This window comes from Anopheles coluzzii, chromosome 2 (genome assembly GCF_943734685.1).
Source record: "Anopheles coluzzii chromosome 2, AcolN3, whole genome shotgun sequence".
Classification (NCBI taxonomy): Eukaryota; Metazoa; Arthropoda; class Insecta; order Diptera; family Culicidae; genus Anopheles; species Anopheles coluzzii.
In genome coordinates, this window is record NC_064670.1 from 71,157,796 (window position 1) to 71,175,043 (window position 17,248).

The 17,248-nt window shown below is 45.6% G+C and overlaps 3 protein-coding genes across 9 annotated transcripts in view; 2 read left to right on the forward strand and 1 right to left on the reverse strand.

Moving 5' to 3' along the window:
* Positions 1-178: 178 nt before the first annotated feature.
* On the forward strand, positions 179-13,083 carry LOC120953184 (host cell factor). 3 transcript variants are annotated; one of them, XM_049606226.1, is made up of 10 exons: positions 179-512; positions 1,169-1,846; positions 3,331-4,035; positions 4,108-4,259; positions 4,708-5,041; positions 5,137-7,886; positions 8,051-8,331; positions 8,622-9,237; positions 9,593-10,205; positions 10,312-13,083. In XM_049606226.1, the coding sequence occupies exons 2-10, from the start codon at positions 1,633-1,635 to the stop codon at positions 10,503-10,505; spliced, it is 5,859 nt and encodes a 1,952-aa protein (XP_049462183.1). In that variant the 5' UTR covers positions 179-512; positions 1,169-1,632; the 3' UTR covers positions 10,506-13,083. The 3 variants fall into 3 exon arrangements, with proteins under 3 accessions (XP_049462183.1, XP_040228858.2, XP_049462184.1); XM_040372924.2 differs by having other exon boundaries at positions 179-430; XM_049606227.1 differs by having other exon boundaries at positions 179-430; positions 4,108-4,253.
* Positions 13,084-13,547: 464 nt separating this feature from the next.
* Positions 13,548-17,248, reverse strand: part of LOC120953187 (xaa-Pro dipeptidase) — a 50,161-nt gene continuing 46,460 nt past the window's right edge. For all 5 annotated transcript variants that reach the window (XM_040372931.2, XM_040372929.2, XM_040372930.2 and 2 more), the window contains 3 exons: positions 14,107-14,821; positions 13,869-14,020; positions 13,548-13,783 (listed from right to left, as the gene is read on the reverse strand). In XM_040372931.2, coding sequence (XP_040228865.2) covers positions 13,750-13,783; positions 13,869-14,020; positions 14,107-14,821 — 901 coding nt within the window. In that variant the 3' untranslated portion in view covers positions 13,548-13,749. The remainder of the gene's footprint in view (positions 13,784-13,868; positions 14,021-14,106; positions 14,822-17,248) is intronic.
* Positions 15,091-17,245, forward strand: LOC120953185 (pre-mRNA-splicing factor Slu7). Its single transcript, XM_040372925.2, has one exon. The coding sequence runs from the start codon at positions 15,240-15,242 to the stop codon at positions 17,112-17,114; it is 1,875 nt and encodes a 624-aa protein (XP_040228859.1). The 5' UTR covers positions 15,091-15,239; the 3' UTR covers positions 17,115-17,245.

Genomic DNA, 17,248 nt, shown 5'->3' on the forward strand with positions numbered 1-17,248 from the left:
CATTGTCTCATTCAAACGGAAGTAAAATCGACGGACAACAAATTCAGTCTCAGCTGCTTTCGGTCATGCCGTTTGACAATCGAAAGTTGACAGCTGTTTCTGACGTTCGCTGTCACGGGCGTCAGTAAGGCAGTCCTGCTGAGCGCTCTGTGTCCATTTGGAGGAATGCACACACACACATACACATTGCCTCGTACGCACCAAGTCCATCCACATCATGGTCGCCGCCATGTTGGACTCTGAAGTCGAAAAGCCTAAAAAAGCGATTTGAGGACGCCGTTGTTTATTTCCTCTGCGTAAAGTCAGTTTATCCGGCAAAGTGTTATTGTTTGTTTCAAACTGATCCACGGATCGCCGGAAATTGGAAGTTGGTGGAAGATTAGCGACAAACGATCGTACAGCATAGAAAACTATTGGCGGAATCTAGCTAGTGAGTGAAATTCGTTCAGCTTTTCCGTCTTCGTTCGGATTTTTTGCTTGCATACAACGGTAGAATACTGCGAAGCATTAGAGTGAGTGAGAGGTGCAAAGCAGAAATCAGTTGAATTTTCATCCGCTCAATGCGAGATGTGTTGCATATTGAATCTTATCTACACAGTGAAGATTAATTAGTTGAGGCAAATTAGTTTTTTGAGTTGAATGTTTGAATTACTTGCTATCCGGGTTCTGCATTTTCTTTGGGTGATTTGGGAATCAGTGAAGAGTGAGCGAGAAACGTAGCGGCGAGGGAGAGGAAAATAGCGAGAACTAAGTGATAAAGCAAGACGGCGTTATGTGTGTTCTTGCTTTTCCTGGCTGTACCTTTGGCGGGGTGGCCAGCTTTGGATAATTGTATAACGTTTTTAAAATTTTGTTGTCTGAATCCGAACAACCAAGTTGATACTTCAATGCAATTCACTTGGGAGCTATGCATGGTGCTGTGATGATTACTAGTTAAGAGCGGCAACGGGTACCTCACTGATTGACCATAATGATGGCATTTGAAATTAACAATAACCTTTTCTGCATATGCATTAATTATGTTGACCAAAATGTGTAACATTCCGTTGATAATTTCGTGTTTCCTTTTCGTAAACGTAAAATACAGCGATGAGATGGAATGCATCTTTGGCATAGTTTTCTTCTCTGTTGCTCAATTCTGCTATCTCTGTTTGATTGTATTTTTCAGATCTGGCATCACGCTCGCGCAACCGTCATCATGTAGAGACGGGAACTGACAGTAGCGTTTAGCTACGCGAGGGGCTCTTTCTCGAAGCGATCGAAGTTTGTGAGCAGTCAAAACAGTTCGCGATAAAAGAGAGACAAAGTGCCGGGAGCGAACACAGCACTGTAACATTTTGAAAGTCAAGTGAAATGTGAAAAAGACTGCTTCGAAATTAACGCACATCATCGGGAAGGAGCGAGAATTAAAGAACGGATCTTAGCCAAAAAGCGCGCGCGAATACATCTGCGACAGAAACAATCTATCCGGTGTGAATGTTGGATCCGTATCAACCAGCCAGTTGGTTTTCGTATGAGCTTTGCTTATTGAAGCGTGGGTGGAGTGTTTATTGAAAGTTAAGTGCGAAACGGTTGGGAGGGGAGTTTCAATAACTATTGCCGAAAGATATTCAGTGCAACGCAAACAATATCATGACGGCCAATTCAGATGCTGTTGGATCGGAGCTTGTACCGGCTTCGTCGGCCAAGCACAACGCAATATTACGATGGAAGCGAGTAACGAATCCTAGCGGTCCCCAACCTAGACCACGGCATGGGCATCGTTCGGTTAACATCAAGGAGCTGATGGTTGTGTTTGGCGGAGGAAACGAAGGCATTGTCGACGAATTGCACGTTTACAACACAGGTAAGTGTTCAACTGATTGTTTAGACGGTCAGGACGTACTTTTTTTTATTTTAATTATTGGCCAGTGAAAATGTTCACAAATCGCAAACACACGCAACCCACGTCGCTTTAGGGATTTGTTTTCAAACAGTTTTTCTTTCGCGGCTTCGGTCGTGGTCCTTAATTTGTTCTCTCAATAGAGGTGAAGGAAAGAGAATGAAAACACGAGCATGTCTCTCTGGGCATGAATTTCATCTCTATTTGCGACGACAGACGCAGGAAAGTAGTAGTGTAAACACACACACACACACACACACACACACACACACACACACACACACACAACACAAAATTGTTGAAATGACAATAGCTAGCATACTGCAGAAGTTTAGCAGCATTTGATTATATATGATCGTATGAAACTTGTCGTAAGGTAAAGAAGTGGAGGAGTGAGGAGAATGTATTTAAACAAAAAAAAATTAGCATTTCTGCTGAAAGACGGCCATATTGGAAAATTGCTTGGCTAGCTACGAGCTGATGTTGATGCGCGTTAGTCCAATATATGCCGTCTCTTTTCCTCCCGGCAAACAAGCAGCGGAATCTGCAAGATAGAAGAGCATGAAAACGTTCGAAAGGGATAAATACATTTTATAATAGTGAGAGAGCACAGTGCAACAATCGGTCAAAATTGGGCATATTTTGACTCGCCCTGCAGAAACGGTCATTTTATCAGATAATTTTAGAACAATTCCCAGTAGAAACAAATATCTGAAAGTATTACTTGTTTCAGTGTAGAAGTTACCAAACATAATAATAATAATATGAAATAATAATAACAATATGTGTTACATAATTTAACAAGCTGTAGGGGGAACATTTGGAATCACACCGTTTCGAAACAAATAAAAATAATTTTCAAATGCAATTTTCCATACATGGGGTTGGTTTCAAGTTACTTTGTATTGTGAACTACATTATGCATTCTGCAAGAGACGTATTTCTATTTTCATTTGGAGTGCGAAGAAGTGTTTGGCCCCGTTTTTTTTAATGCAACAGTGCTCATTTCATACTTTTTTTACACCAGATTTTGATATGAACCGTTGGCGATTATTAACCTTTTTTCAAAATTAAATTCAAGGTCTTTTTCTTGCATTTTGTTTAAACAACCCTATTATTGGCATATGGGTGTGAAAAGGATAGCCAGTGAAAACTTGCTTGTGATTGTTTGTGTTCTGTTATCCAGTTTTCACCGTAGCTTTTAGTAATTCCTAAAAAAATATATAGTATAAGTCATATAAGTCATGATGAATGAAACTCAGCCTTTTATTAGCATTCAGAACGTTGCTGAAAATGTTAGCTTTCGCCATTCTTCGAGTGCTATGAATTCAACATAAAAGTTCGAGAGCATATGTTTCAAACTGATAACTGTACAAAATGTTATGATTAATTTTCCAAGCGCTGTAGTAACAGACTGTAATTATGTTGTATGTTCATTTTTTTTCTAGCTACGAACCAATGGTACGTTCCTGCAACAAAAGGAGACGTCCCACCAGGATGTGCTGCTTACGGATTTGTCGTCGATGGGACACGAATATTAGTTTTTGGTGGTATGGTGGAGTATGGCAAGTACTCAAATGAGCTATATGAGCTTCAAGCAACAAAATGGGAGTGGAAAAAGCTGCGTCCCAAGCCACCAGAATCGGGACCTCCGCCATGCCGTCGCTTGGGTCATAGTTTTACACTCGTCGGGGACAAGATTTATCTTTTCGGTGGACTTGCAAATGAAAGCGATGATCCAAAAAATAATATTCCCAAGTATCTAAATGATTTATATATTTTGGAAATTAAAAATAATCAACTACAGTGGGAAATACCGACAACCTTTGGTGAGAGTCCACCTCCTCGAGAGTCGCATACGGCCGTCTCCTGGTATGATAAAAAACAGAAAAAGTTTTGGCTGGTAATCTACGGAGGTATGTCTGGTTGTCGACTCGGGGACCTCTGGCTGCTGGACACGGATACAATGTCCTGGACAAGGCCTCGAACAAGTGGCCCGTTACCGTTGCCTCGTTCACTCCATAGCTCAACCTTGATCGGTAACAGGATGTACGTGTTCGGCGGCTGGGTTCCACTAGTCCTGGATGATGTAAAGGTGGAAAAGCACGAAAAGGAGTGGAAGTGTACGAATACACTTGCATGCTTGAATCTCGGTAAGTATATGCTTAGTAGATCTGTTGAAGTAGATTTGTTAGTAAATATTTGCGGCATCTTTTTCCCCGCAGAAACTATGACCTGGGAGGAACTGGATCTGGACACCGACGAAGAGAACATGCCACGCGCTCGAGCAGGTCACTGTGCCGTAGGAATACACACCCGTCTTTATATATGGTCGGGTCGTGACGGTTACAGAAAGGCCTGGAACAACCAGGTCAGGGTGAGCTCTGTTTTCCTAATACGAGTTAGCCATTTGTGTGCATCAATTTACTTTGTTTAAAGATATGCAACGTATCTCCAGTTTCACTATGACTCTTTCGCTCTTCGATCATCTTTGATGTTTTGGACAGCATTTCATTAGATAGTATTGAATATTGGTTGAATTAAAAATCCTTTTAAGTAATGACAAAAACTCGAAAAAAAATCAAGAAGCTTAAAATTGTATCTTCTCTCTCCATACTTGATTGTGTAGCATTTTCAGACGTTGCATTTCGATGGCACTGCTGCTTTCTATATGTTTTTCTTTATATACTTCTTCAATAATTTTGTTGCATTTTATAACAATTTTGATGTTTACTGCAAATGACAGATCGTAGAGTGACGAACGCTCAAAACTTGCTGGTAGTTATGCTGTTCTTATTTTTCATAAATTCTTCAACTATCATTAGGTGTGTTGCAAAGATCTGTGGTATTTGGAGGTGGAACGTCCTGCAACAGCATCCCGCGTGCAGCTAGTACGCGCGTCAACACACTCGCTCGAAGTATGCTGGCAAGCGGTGCCATCTGCTTCGTACTATATATTAGAGGTGCAGAAGATCCCTCAAGCTCCACCCCCACCGCCGCCAGCTCCAGTTGCCACGAATACTACACCTGCAATTGTTGCCTCTCCCTCTGGGGCAACCATCAGCTCTCCAGCATCCAACGCCGGGTCCATGTCTCCTGCACAAATTGTCAGTGGCAGCATCGGTACAACAACCGGAGAACCTGCACTCCAACAGCCGAGTAAGTTTGCGTGATGTGTGCAGTGTGTGGTGCCTTTTTGAGAATTCTTTTGAATCATTTTTGAACCTGTTTTTATTTTGTTTCTGTTTATGTAGTCATCAAACCGTTGGCTGGAAGAGTATCGGGAACTACACCGACAGCAATTGCAGTACCGGCAGGCAGCATTCAATCGCCCACTTTGCAGAACCCAGTCGTCGCCCAAGCTGCTTTAGGAGCCAGTCCGATTCACAATCCGGCAGGATTGCAGTCTCCTACGAACAGCAACATAGGAGTTGCCACATCACCAGCACACACAGTCACTTCACCAGTGCAAAGAATTGTCACTAAGGTACAGCCTGCGAAGCCGTTACAGACGGCTCAGAAAGTACTCACCACTGGTTCACAGATTTTGCAACAGCAACCGGCTCAAATAGTTGCATCCTCACAAGGGCAATCGTCTGCTCAGACCATCCAAACGGCCATTGTTCAAACGAGCCAGGCACAACTGGCACAGTTGCAGCATCAACCACAAACGATTCGTGTCGTCGCTACGGGCGGTACCGCCATTTCCAACGCGCAACAACTGACAACTGGTACTGGCACGCCTATTCGTGTGCTATCCTCCACTGGACAGCAATTGCGCATCGGTACCGCTGGCACCGGAACGATGCAACAAGCTGGACAAACTGCGGTACTGCGCACAGCTGGCCCGGGAATTGTCTCCGGAGCCCAGTTACAAACGGTGCAGCAGCGTATAGTCAGTGCTGCATCAGGAAATACTTCGACAACGGCGACCATCGGCGGTAAACAAATCATTCTACAAAAACCGGTCACTATAGTAAGCGGAGCATCCGGTGCGGGAAGCACGGGATCTATTAATACCGTTAACGCCAACCAGGCCCAAATTTTGACGTTGGTCAAAACGAGCCAAGGCGTAACGATGCAAACTGTACCCAAAATGAGCGTGGTTCAGAAGACCACCGGAACGGTTGCTGGATCAATACACCAACCACAGCAACAGATTATTACGTCAAATCTACTTGCCGGAACTGGCGGTACTGTCGTTCAGCAGGCAACGGTAGCTGGAACAACATCTGGACAGAAGACGACCGTCATTGGCGGAAATGTGGTTAAACTGATGTCCGGATCCGGAACCATTGGTGGTAAACAGATACTGATGAAGAACTCGAACATTGTTCAAGTGGGAAAAGTGGGCACAAACGCTACCGGTAAGCCGACTATAGTGCTCACCAATAAAGCAGGTCAAACGATACGAGGAAATCAGCAGGTGATTGTGGTAACGACCCCACAGGGTATTCGCACAGTTAGCGGCACAGTCACGTCGTCGGCCAGTAACTTTGTGACACTGTCATCGTCCCAGGTGCTGAACACTATCACAACGACGAGAGCCACAAACATTGGAGGAGCCACGGTCTTGCAAGCTGCTTCCGTACCGACTGCCAGTGGCACTGTTTCTACCCTTAACGCAGGAACAGGGAATATCGTAGCAGCGTCGGTAGCGTCCGGCGGTACTACGACCACTATTGGTGGACAAGCGATAAAGCTACGCACGGTACAAGGAGGCAAACCGATCACATTCACTATGCCAGTCGGTGGGCTTCAGGCCGGAGGGCAGAAGATCACGGGTACGCAAATCATCAATATGCCTCAAAAGCTAGTTAGCGGCAAATCAGTTACTGTTCAGCTGACTCCGTCGGTTGGTGGTCAGAAAACAGTCACGATTGTTCCGTCCGGCGCATCTGGTACTACGGCGACATCAGGCACTGTGACGGGACAAGTTGGCGGGGGACAGAAAATATTAATGTTACCGTCAAAAACGACGACTCGCATCGTCACTCAGCAGCAATATCAGCAGATACAGCTACAACAGCAGCAACAGTTGCAGCTTCAACAGCAGCAGCAGCAACAGCAGCAGCAACAACAACAGCAACAGTTACAACAACAGCAGCAGCAGCAACAGCAAGAACATCAGGTATCTACTGATGCGGCGTTTGCCGCACTGGCAGCTGAAGCTGGCATGATGGAAACAGATGGAGAAGGTATGGAACAAATGGACGGCTGTTTCGATGTACAACTGGTCGATGAACACGATGATGTCCATACTTTCGACGAAGTAGACTTGTTGGAACAGATGGAAACCCAGACTCCCGAGACCGAGGTGGAGATGGCGTGTAACGCGCACACGACCTTCCCGAAGGCTCTTCCTATGTTTACATTAGAACAACTTGACGGTGTTGATGACAGTGTTATTACCAACAGTAACAACATTAAAGAAGAAGCGGTGCCCTTGCAGAACTTAACTATCCGTTACGTGAAACCGGGACTGTACGGCGGATCAACGACAGTTGGGATAGAAAGTAACAACAGTGTGTCCGGCGGTGATGATAGTGACTCCCAGAACGATAACCTTGTTTCCGATAACCAGGAAGAACAGCAGCAGGAGGTGAATGAGATGGAACAAAGCGAAGAGCAGCAAGCACACGAAAGCGAGATGTTAGAAGGCATGGATGACGCTGCTGTTCAGGAAGAACAAGAAGAAGCGCATGTGGATAACGCATCAACTTCAGCGACAGCAGAAGGGGCAGAAGCACAGGCATCGGCGGAAGGACCTGTAATGATATCAGGCGAAGATTTTGCAACAGAAGAGGAAGATGGAAATTTCGTTGGAGAGGATAGTCAGGAACACGAGGAAATGACTGGTGTGAGTGATGGAATTGTCCCTACTGGAGAACCAGGTGACAACGACAATGCCAATGCCTCCGTGGATGAGGACATGGAAGAGTCGGAAAGCCATGCGCTTGATTCTCTTTTGGAAGGCGAATCGGCCGGGCAATCGCAACAAGAAGTAAGTGTTAGCCAGTAGTTTTAAGTAAGTTGTGCATCTGTTTGTAGTAGGCTGGGAAGCATGTTGCAAGTGGTCCGCTCTGAATTGGAATGTCATGTGCGAACGATATTTATTGTTGTCATGTAAATTGTACAATGCATTTATTTTCGTTTGTTTTCTGCTAGATGTCGTTTGGTGGCGAACCAGAAGAGATGCAAGCGATGGAGCAACAGCACAGTGCCGGATCGGAAGTCAGTGGCGAAGAAGGAACAACTAATATCGAGGAAACAAGTCCCGCTTTAGCCATTCCTCATGTTCCCAAAACCACCGTCGTTAGCGCTCCAACGGCATCAGAAACGGAAGCAGCCAATATTCTCACGACAATAAAAAGTGGAGAAATTTTGTCGCTTCACAACGCCGAACTTCTGGCTGGTGGAAGTTCTGGAGTTGGGAATGAAAATATAATGTAAGTTATTGTTGTACGTTATGTTGTTTAACCTGTTGATCTTCACATCGATGTTTTGTGGCAATTGGCATAATTTCGCTGCACAGGCAAATGAAAATGAAAAAAAAAAACATATTATTCAACTTCAATCGCTTAAAATCGCGCAGAAATATAATTATGTTTTATAAGCTTCCGGCGAAATGTACGCGTTACTAACATCTTGCAGTAGCAGTGTAGAACACTTATGCATGTGATGGAATTCCGGTTAATAACGTTTCCGGTTACTAATCTCCCAATTATTCACATTACAGTCAGCTTGGTTCCGGTTCGGCGGGGACAGTGCTGCAGTCGTCGGGCAGTGAGAATGGCCAAACGATCACATTTAAAACCGAAAGCGGCGAGAACAGTGGGATCCCGGCAGCCACAACCGTAGCTGATGGTGCAACGGTTACCCTGAGCGACGGCACCACCTTCGTGACACGACTTCAAACAGCGGGCGAACAGTCTGCGCTGGGGATAGTGTCACACTCCAGCCCTGGCAATATCAATTTGGTTGGTGCTGTTGTAAAGACGGAGGACAGCAACAACGCATCATCTACAACTGGTCATCTGGATGCGCTTGCTGAAGCGGCCGCTTCGGCAACCTCTGTATTGCCTAGTGAGTTAATGGGTGATATTCTGTCTTCTCCTACATCCAACGTTTCGCAAGCGTCGCAGCAAGGCGCATCGATTAAATTCTTAGATCCCGGAACGAAACAATTCACCCTCGTTATGCAGCAAGCTGGTGCGGATGGTACCGGTTCGTCTGCTGCAGGGATGTTGAATAACAATGGCAATAGTGCGACACCGCCATCTGGAAAGCAAACCATTGGCAAAGCAGTCGTTCGATCTAATTCCGTTGGAAAGACAAAAGAGGAAAAAGACGAGGTAAGAATAAAAACTAACGATGTACAATAAGGAATCAGAATGTATGAGTGAGTTAAATTTTTACGGTAGCGTATTAGTTTTGGACCAACAAGTCATCTTGTGTGGACTATTAACTTTCTCTCTCTCTCCCCAATGAACTGAATCATTTGCATGTGAAATATCAACGAACGGGTTTAATTATTCGCTCTCACTCACTGTGGTTCATGATGTTCAGCGAGTACGTAAAATATGAAACTCACCATTCTACCTTATTACTCCTAAGTCTATAATAAGAACTGTGTTCGATTAGAGCAGTACGGTAGCAAAAAAAGTAATGCATTCTTTTGTTCTTGTTGCTATTCCATTCTATCAACAGAAAACGGTAAAACCGAAAGATGAATCTGAAATCTGGCACACGGTGGGCATCTTTAAAACGGTCAATCATACAGTTTCAAACTACGTCGATGCGAGCGAATGGGACAGTTCGATTGATGGCGAAATGCTGTCCGCGGACAACATACCCGATTTAAGTGAGCTGAAGCGAATCAATCTGGAGCCCGGATGCGCCTACCGGTTCCGCGTCGCGGCCATTAACAGTTGCGGCCGTGGTGAGTGGAGTGATGCGACACCGTTCAAAACATGCCTGCCTGGTTTCCCAGGCGCACCGTCAGCAATAAAGATTTCCAAATCCCCGGAGGGTGCACACCTTTCGTGGGAACCGCCGCCATCCACTACGGGCGATATACTGGAGTATTCCGTCTATCTGGCGATCAAATCGCAGAATGCAACCAAGGACAAGGTGAGCACAACGGCGGCCCAGCTGGCCTTTGTGCGCGTATACTGTGGATCGAACAACCAGTGCACAGTGGCGAACCAGTCCCTGCAGACGGCGCATGTGGATTTCACTTCGAAACCGGCCATCATTTTCCGTATTGCTGCACGCAACGATAAAGGATACGGACCAGCAACGCAGGTCAGGTGGCTACAAGGTAAGTTTTTTGGATCCCCATCTGCGCAATAGCTCCATCGCTAGAGCATTAGGGTGCGAGACATATTGATGGTGTTTCCCTTTTGCTTCGTCTTTACCTTCAACAGACCCGCAGCTGTCTAAATCCACAACCGGGATGGGTGGAACACCGGGTGTAGCGGGTCAGACCGGCGGCATAGTTGGTAAGCGGTTGACCGACAAGTCCGCTACAATTGTCGCTAACAAACGGGTCAAACTTGGTGCGCCAACTGCTGGAACGACCAACTCGTCGATGATGGTTTCACCCCAACACCATCATTGAAAGTTTATCGGATTATCGTTTCACGAACTCTACTACTGGATGATATAGGGGATAAAGAGACCCACAAACACATCTCCATGAGATTGATGTGCCGTCGTGTCGTGCCGTTGCAACACGATCGCGTTAGGAGAACGAACGAACGGAATGGAAAACGTGAACAAAGTAAGCATGTTTTAAAATGATATTTCATGTCTCCCCTTGTGTCGTTCGCGAAGTATGTAAATGGTTGAAACAAAAAACAAACAAAAACGTAACGTAATGTGGTGTCGATAGGGTCAAAAGGTACAGGAAAAGAAAAACAAAACAATATGTTTCTATCGTAGATTTTGATTTCTGCTTCTACCTAGTGGTAATGTCGTATTTTTAAAAGCCTTACATTTTACATTTTAGTTGTAAGTGCAGTTGACAGTAGTAGTTGTGGCATTGCAAAGGCTCTCGGTAGGCTCTCCAAACTTCTTATTGTGTCATTTTATCCCATTGATTGCCTTTACCGCCACGTAAAGCACATGATGATGATAGTGAACACAACAGCAGCGTATTTACATATGTTTGAAAGTAGTAATTATCCGCCGGAAACCGGCGTGGTTATTACACATCTCAAGGGTTGAAGGATTATTTTCTGTAAACAAGCGAACTTTTCATTGCAACACTAGTAAATGCTTAACATGGATTTAACAGAAGCGTGTCACGTATAGGATGTTTTTGATTCCACTAAACATTGATCGGCGGTTTCCTCAGACTCCCAGACAGAGTGAAGTAATGCTGGGCTGAGTTGTATGTAAATATAACCGAATTTTTTACCCATTTGTGCGTAATATTGCAGAAAAAAAATGCTTCAAATGAAAAAAGTGCCGCCTATCACCACACACACATTAGTCACACGAGCGTGAAGATGAAAGACAACACACACATACACACATCCTGCTTTTTGCTTCCATTTAGTTGTATTGTTTGCAATTTATCAAAAATTTAGCATTATAATGTTAAAAGAAACCAATGCAAACTTCATCCGGTCGCGCCCAACGTGTAATGTGATCAGCCAAAGGCAATCATTGCCAAAAGATCACAATTGTGCCGGCGGCACACACACACACAAAAACACGCGATCGACTTTCTCTTATTACTATAGAGCAGAAAGAAAGGTAAAAGGTTAGATAAAAGAAAAACCCCGACACAATAGGGAAATTAGAAAATCAAACACATACATGCGCTTGGCATCCATCCCTCGTGTGCCGCATATGATCGAAATATTCATCTTAAAATCGACATTTTTTTGTACTAAAGCAGCCGGTAGGGCGGCGCATGAAATATGTAACATCATTAATACAACCAGAGACAAGAAAACGCAAGCGGCGAGCGTTTCTGTAAAGTGCAAAGATAAAGTGGTTCTTTCCGCATGAATGTCGTCAGAGGGGGTGGGTGGTGTGTACTGTGTGTTGTTCGGCAGCTTCTCTGCCATAACGCGCGCAGTCTACGCTAAGCAATCGATACTAATATAGAGGACACACAGATAATCGCGCGTACATGAGAGGTAGCAAATAGTACGTTGCGGTGTTTCTAGCGGTAATATCACTTATAAATGCTATACATTTATTGTGCGCTGGTTTTCTCTTTGAAATGATGATTTACAATGTTTGTATTTTTGTGTGACTTGTTGTGTACGATGCTGATGGTGGTGAAAGCAGCATGCACATAGAGATAATAACTTCATGATAATCCTTTAGGGAGACACACAAGTAGAAGGAGAAAAAAAAACACGTGCGGGGACATCATGGATAGGTTTATGAAAACTTTTAGCGAGATAATGCTGTAAAATAACATTGCAAAAATAAAACATAAAATAAACAAGTTTCAATCGTTGAGCGATAGATGGATGACAACAAAAGTTAGTGAGGGAGAGGATAAGGACACCATCAAAATAGGATAAGGACGTTTCGGAATGTAAACGCGCGCGCGTTTGTGTGTGTGTGTGTGTGTGTGTGTGTGTGTGTGTGTGTGTGTGTGTGTGTGTGTGTGTGTGTGTGTGTGTGTGTGTGTGTGTGTGTGTGTGTGTGTGTGTGTGTGTGTGTGTGTGTGTGTGTGTGTGTGTGTGTGTGTGTGTGTGTGTGTGTGTGTGTGTGTGTGTGTGTGTGTGTGTGGCAAAATACACTATCCAATCGGTCAAATATTAGTTTTACTCTACCTGCTCATTATTGGCCCGTTGATTGCTCTTGTATAGAGGAGTGTTTGATAGTGACAAAACAAACGTAGGGCGAGAACAGGACAAATAGAAGAAGCAATTCAAACTTCGAATATGAGCGAAGAAGAGGGGATTTGTTTTACTACTTCCTGACCACAAAATATAAAGCCCTCTCCCCGGCCACAACATATTCTTTAAATGCGCATAGTTTTCCTCCCTAGGGCAAGTTTTACGGGCTAGGAATCAAACGTTCAATGATAAATGACGGTTATTTAGATAAATGTGAGTAGCTAAATGTGGATGATGGCGGTCTGGTGTGTAATCTATGTTTTAAGAGTATTTGGAAGAGCATACTAACTGAAAAATACACTGTGTAATAATAGAATTACTTAAATTGAATGGCGTGTTATTTTTCTTCGTTTTGTTCGCGTGCTTGCTGTTGTTACAGGGGGTTCCAGGAGTTCTCATAGCTGTGGGACACTTTTATTGAGTCTTTCTTAAATGAAATGAGCTTAATGTAATGGGAATTAGTCTCTATAGCACTCTTGTTTGACAAATCCAGTAGGAATTTACAAGGATCCTGTTCAACAAGGATGCTATAGAGTCCATTTTCCATCATATGAAGTTCACTCTGCAAAAGAAAGAGTCAAGGAAGTGTCCCACAACTTTGAGAACCCCTGGATATCCCTGTAAAGAAAGATGTAAAATCCAACACGTGCCCCAACAGTGTAGTTTTTCTTTCAATTTTAGAGAATCCACTTACGTGAGTTGAAACTGCCTACGGGCTTATACATAACAAAATGTTGCATATCAGTTATTTTTTTGTTTCATAATGTTTCATAACAGAAAATAGACAAACGAGATTTTTGGGTGCTAAATTTTATTAAATTGATTGATAAATTGAAACAAAACAAATAGAACCGCTCACATTTTGCGGAATATTCAAGTCATTTGACTTGCAGTGGAAGATAAGAAAAGGGGTATTATATATTGGCGCTCCAGTTGGAGTTAAAAGGACCTTTTCGTCCTATTTAGCATTGTCTCCCCGCTTGGTTGGTGTCTGAATTACTTGGCCATCCAGGCTTCAATTTCATCAACGCTATAAGAAAAATGATACAAATGAATAGTAGAATGAGATGAGAATCTGATTCTTCCAATTGTTAAGGTGCACAGGTGCTACTTACGTCCTCGGAACAAGGGTGAAATTTTCAATCCCGGTCTGGGTAATGAGGACATCGTCCTCAATGCGCACCCCACCGAAGTTGCGGAAACGGTCGAGGTTTTCCTTTACCAAGAACTTGCTGAGACTCGGGTCTGCGTACGCCTTATTCAGCAGCTACGGAAGAAGATCGTTATTGGGGGTCGTGGGGTAACATCATACGTGAGTACATTTTCTCATGCCTGTGCGGCTCTTCATCTTACCGGTTCGATAAAATAGCATCCTGGTTCGATGGTCAGATACATGCCCGCCTTGAGAGTGCGCGCCGTACGCAGCCGATTGACTCCGGCCTTGCTGGAGCGTTCCGGACAGCCCGGCAGATACCCACCGACATCGTGCACATCCAGCCCCAAAAAGTGGCCCAATCCGTGCGGTTGAAAGATGGCATTCAAACCGGCCTCCATCATCTCATCGACGTCACCCTGCAGCAGCTGACCTTTGCGCAGCTCCTCCAGCATCACCCGATTGGCAAGCAAATGCATATCGACCCAGGAAACGCCTTCGCGGGCCGCACCACAGACCGCATCGCGGGCGGCCAATACGGCGTTGTAGACGAGCCGCTGGTCCGCGGTAAACTTGCCGTTGGCCGGAAAGCTGCACGTAATATCCGCCGCGTAGCCGCCATAATTCGCACCCATGTCGAACAGACACATGGCACCGTCCTGAATCGCACAATCGTTCGGGGAACCGGCGTGGCCGTAGTGCAGGATTGCCGAGTTGGTGCCCGCACCACAGATGCAAGTGTACGACACATGCCGGCAGCCTCCGACAGCGTACGAGTGGCGCAAAAATTCCGCCTCCGCTTGATACTCGTGCATGCCCGGCTTCATCGCTTTCATAACGGCTTTGTGCGCATCGGATGATACGCGCGCCACATAGCGCAGAACTTCGATTTCGGCCGGAGATTTGATGACGCGACTGAAACGAAAGAAGGAACGCATACAGTAATGATGGCTTCTATTCCTATCCGGTGAATGGTGATGAATGAAAGAATATTTAATTTTTCTTAGTTTTTCTTTTAAAATTCCTGCCAGCGTAAATGCGATGTTTTCTTTCTTTGCAACGCAGAACAGTGGCGCCACTATCGGGCAATAGCGCAACTAAACCGTTTCAGTTGCTCGCGTTTATGGCTGCGGATCGAACAGTTGCCAATTCGACAGGCCAAATGTCAAACGGGCTTTGTTTATTTCACGTGAAAAAATACAAGTTTCACTTTGGTTCAGTGCGTAGATGCGTAAATAGTTGGTGCCAAGTGTAGAGAAAAGTCCATTTGTTTCTGCTTTTGTTTCTGTATGATCTAGAGGCTTCAATACAAAAGCAGAATCCCACATCCAAAATGGTTAGCTCGGGATCACGCCTTCCCTTGTCGATGCTCTTGCAGACAAAAGAGGCAACGGAGGAGGAACCTCGAAAAGCATCGCGGGAAGATTGGCGCAAAGCCAAGGAGCTCGAGGAAGCGCGTAAGGCGGGTAATGCTCCGGCCGCAGTTGACGAGGAGGGACGCGATATCAACCCGCACATTCCGCAGTACATATCGTCGGCACCATGGTACTACAACACAGCAGGCCCGACGCTGAAACATCAGCGCCCCCAGGATGACGAAAAGCAGCGCTCCGGCATCGACGAGTGGTACAAGCGGGGCGTCGACACTTCCAAACCCCTGGTGACCAAGTATCGTAAAGGGGCGTGCGAAAACTGTGGCGCCTTGACGCACAAACGCGTCGACTGTATGGAGCGACCGCGCAAAGTGGGGGCCAAATTTTCAGCCAAACAGATAGCGCACGACGAGTTCATCCAGCCCACGATCGTGAGCGACTACGATGGCAAGCGCGACCGCTGGGCCGGTTACGATCCAGCCAACCATCGGGAGATTGTGGAAGAGTATCTGAAAATCGAGCAGGCGAAACGCGAACTGCGCGCCCAAAAGTTGAAGGAAAACCCGGACCTTGCGGAGGAACAGGACGAGGAGGGCGACGAGGACCGATACGTGGATGAGGTGGACATGCCTGGTACGAAGGTGGATTCCAAGCAGCGCATCACCGTGCGAAATTTGCGCATACGCGAGGATACGGCAAAGTACCTCCGCAATCTTGATCCCAATTCGGCCTACTACGACCCAAAGACGCGCTCGATGCGCGACAATCCTACACCACAGCTCAACCCAGAGGAGACCGAGTTTGCGGGAGAGAACTTTGTGCGATACTCGGGTGACATCCAGAAGCACGCCCAGGCGCAACTGTTTGCGTGGGAAGCGTACGGCAAGGGTGTGGATGTGCATGTGCTGGCCGAGCCGACGAAGCTGGAGTTGCTGCAAAAGGAGTACGAGAAGAAAAAGTCACAGTTCAAGGATGAGGTGAAAAACAAAGTGCTGGAGCAGTACGGCGGGGAGGAGCATTTAGCCGTGCCGCCCAAAGCACTGTTGCTGGCGCAGACGGAAAACTATGTGGAGTATTCGCGGTACGGCAAAATTATCAAGGGACAGGATAAGCCCATCATTCGGTCACGGTACGAAGAAGACGTATACATTAACAATCACACCACCGTGTGGGGTTCGTATTGGAGCAACGGTTGCTGGGGTTACAAGTGTTGCGAGTCGATGATCAAAAACTCATACTGCGTGGGAGAGAATGGCAAAGCTGCTACGACTAAGCCAACCAATGAGGTCGCCAACCCGTCCGAAACGGTTGTCGAAAACGACGCGCCTAAAATGTGCCCAGAAAATCAAGCTAAACCACCACCTGCTGCTGTAGCGGATGCATTGCAAACTACTGACAAACAGCAGAGCCAACAAACAGCACGCGTTGCTTCGCAGCCGGAAGGAACAACACCAGTAGGCGGCGACAACAACAGCAGTGACAGCAGCAACAGCGACAGCGATTCCGAATCCGAAGGCACTGCTAAGCGCGGTCGCAAGGAATCGAAGAAATCGAAAAAGAAGCGCAAGAAGGAAAAGAAGCGTCAGCAACGGCGGGAAGAGAAAAACTCGCGCAAAAAGTCCGAGGGCAAGGCAGAGAAAGATAAGCTACAGCTTGCGCTGGAAGCGGAAGAGCAAAGCCAGCGGCGGGCAGCCGAACTATTACGCCAGGACGAACGAAAACGTCCGTACAACAGTATGTACGACGTGAAAGCCCCAACTGAGGAGGAAATTGAAGCCTACATGATGAAGCGACGCCGGGAGGAAGATCCAATGCTGGCGTTCATGGACAAGTGAGCGCGACAATCAATCGGCAATATGCATTAGAATGGGCGTGAGTATCGCGTAATATATAATTTGAAGCTTTAGTTTTAGGGACAAACGCGCAGATTCAAACTTTATGCCAATAAATGTAACTGTATTTTTTTTAA

Excerpts from the sequence above, each read along its gene's own strand:
- LOC120953184 (XM_049606226.1), top strand. The coding sequence starts at position 1,633 with ATGACGGCCAATTCAGATGCTGTTGGATCGGAGCTTGTACCGGCTTCG. Across the intron at positions 7,887-8,050 it reads CCGGGCAATCGCAACAAGAA|ATGTCGTTTGGTGGCGAACC; the intron begins GTAAGTGTTAGC and ends GTTTTCTGCTAG. Across the intron at positions 9,238-9,592 it reads CAAAAGAGGAAAAAGACGAG|AAAACGGTAAAACCGAAAGA; the intron begins GTAAGAATAAAA and ends TTCTATCAACAG.
- LOC120953185 (XM_040372925.2), top strand. The coding sequence starts at position 15,240 with ATGGTTAGCTCGGGATCACGCCTTCCCTTGTCGATGCTCTTGCAGACA.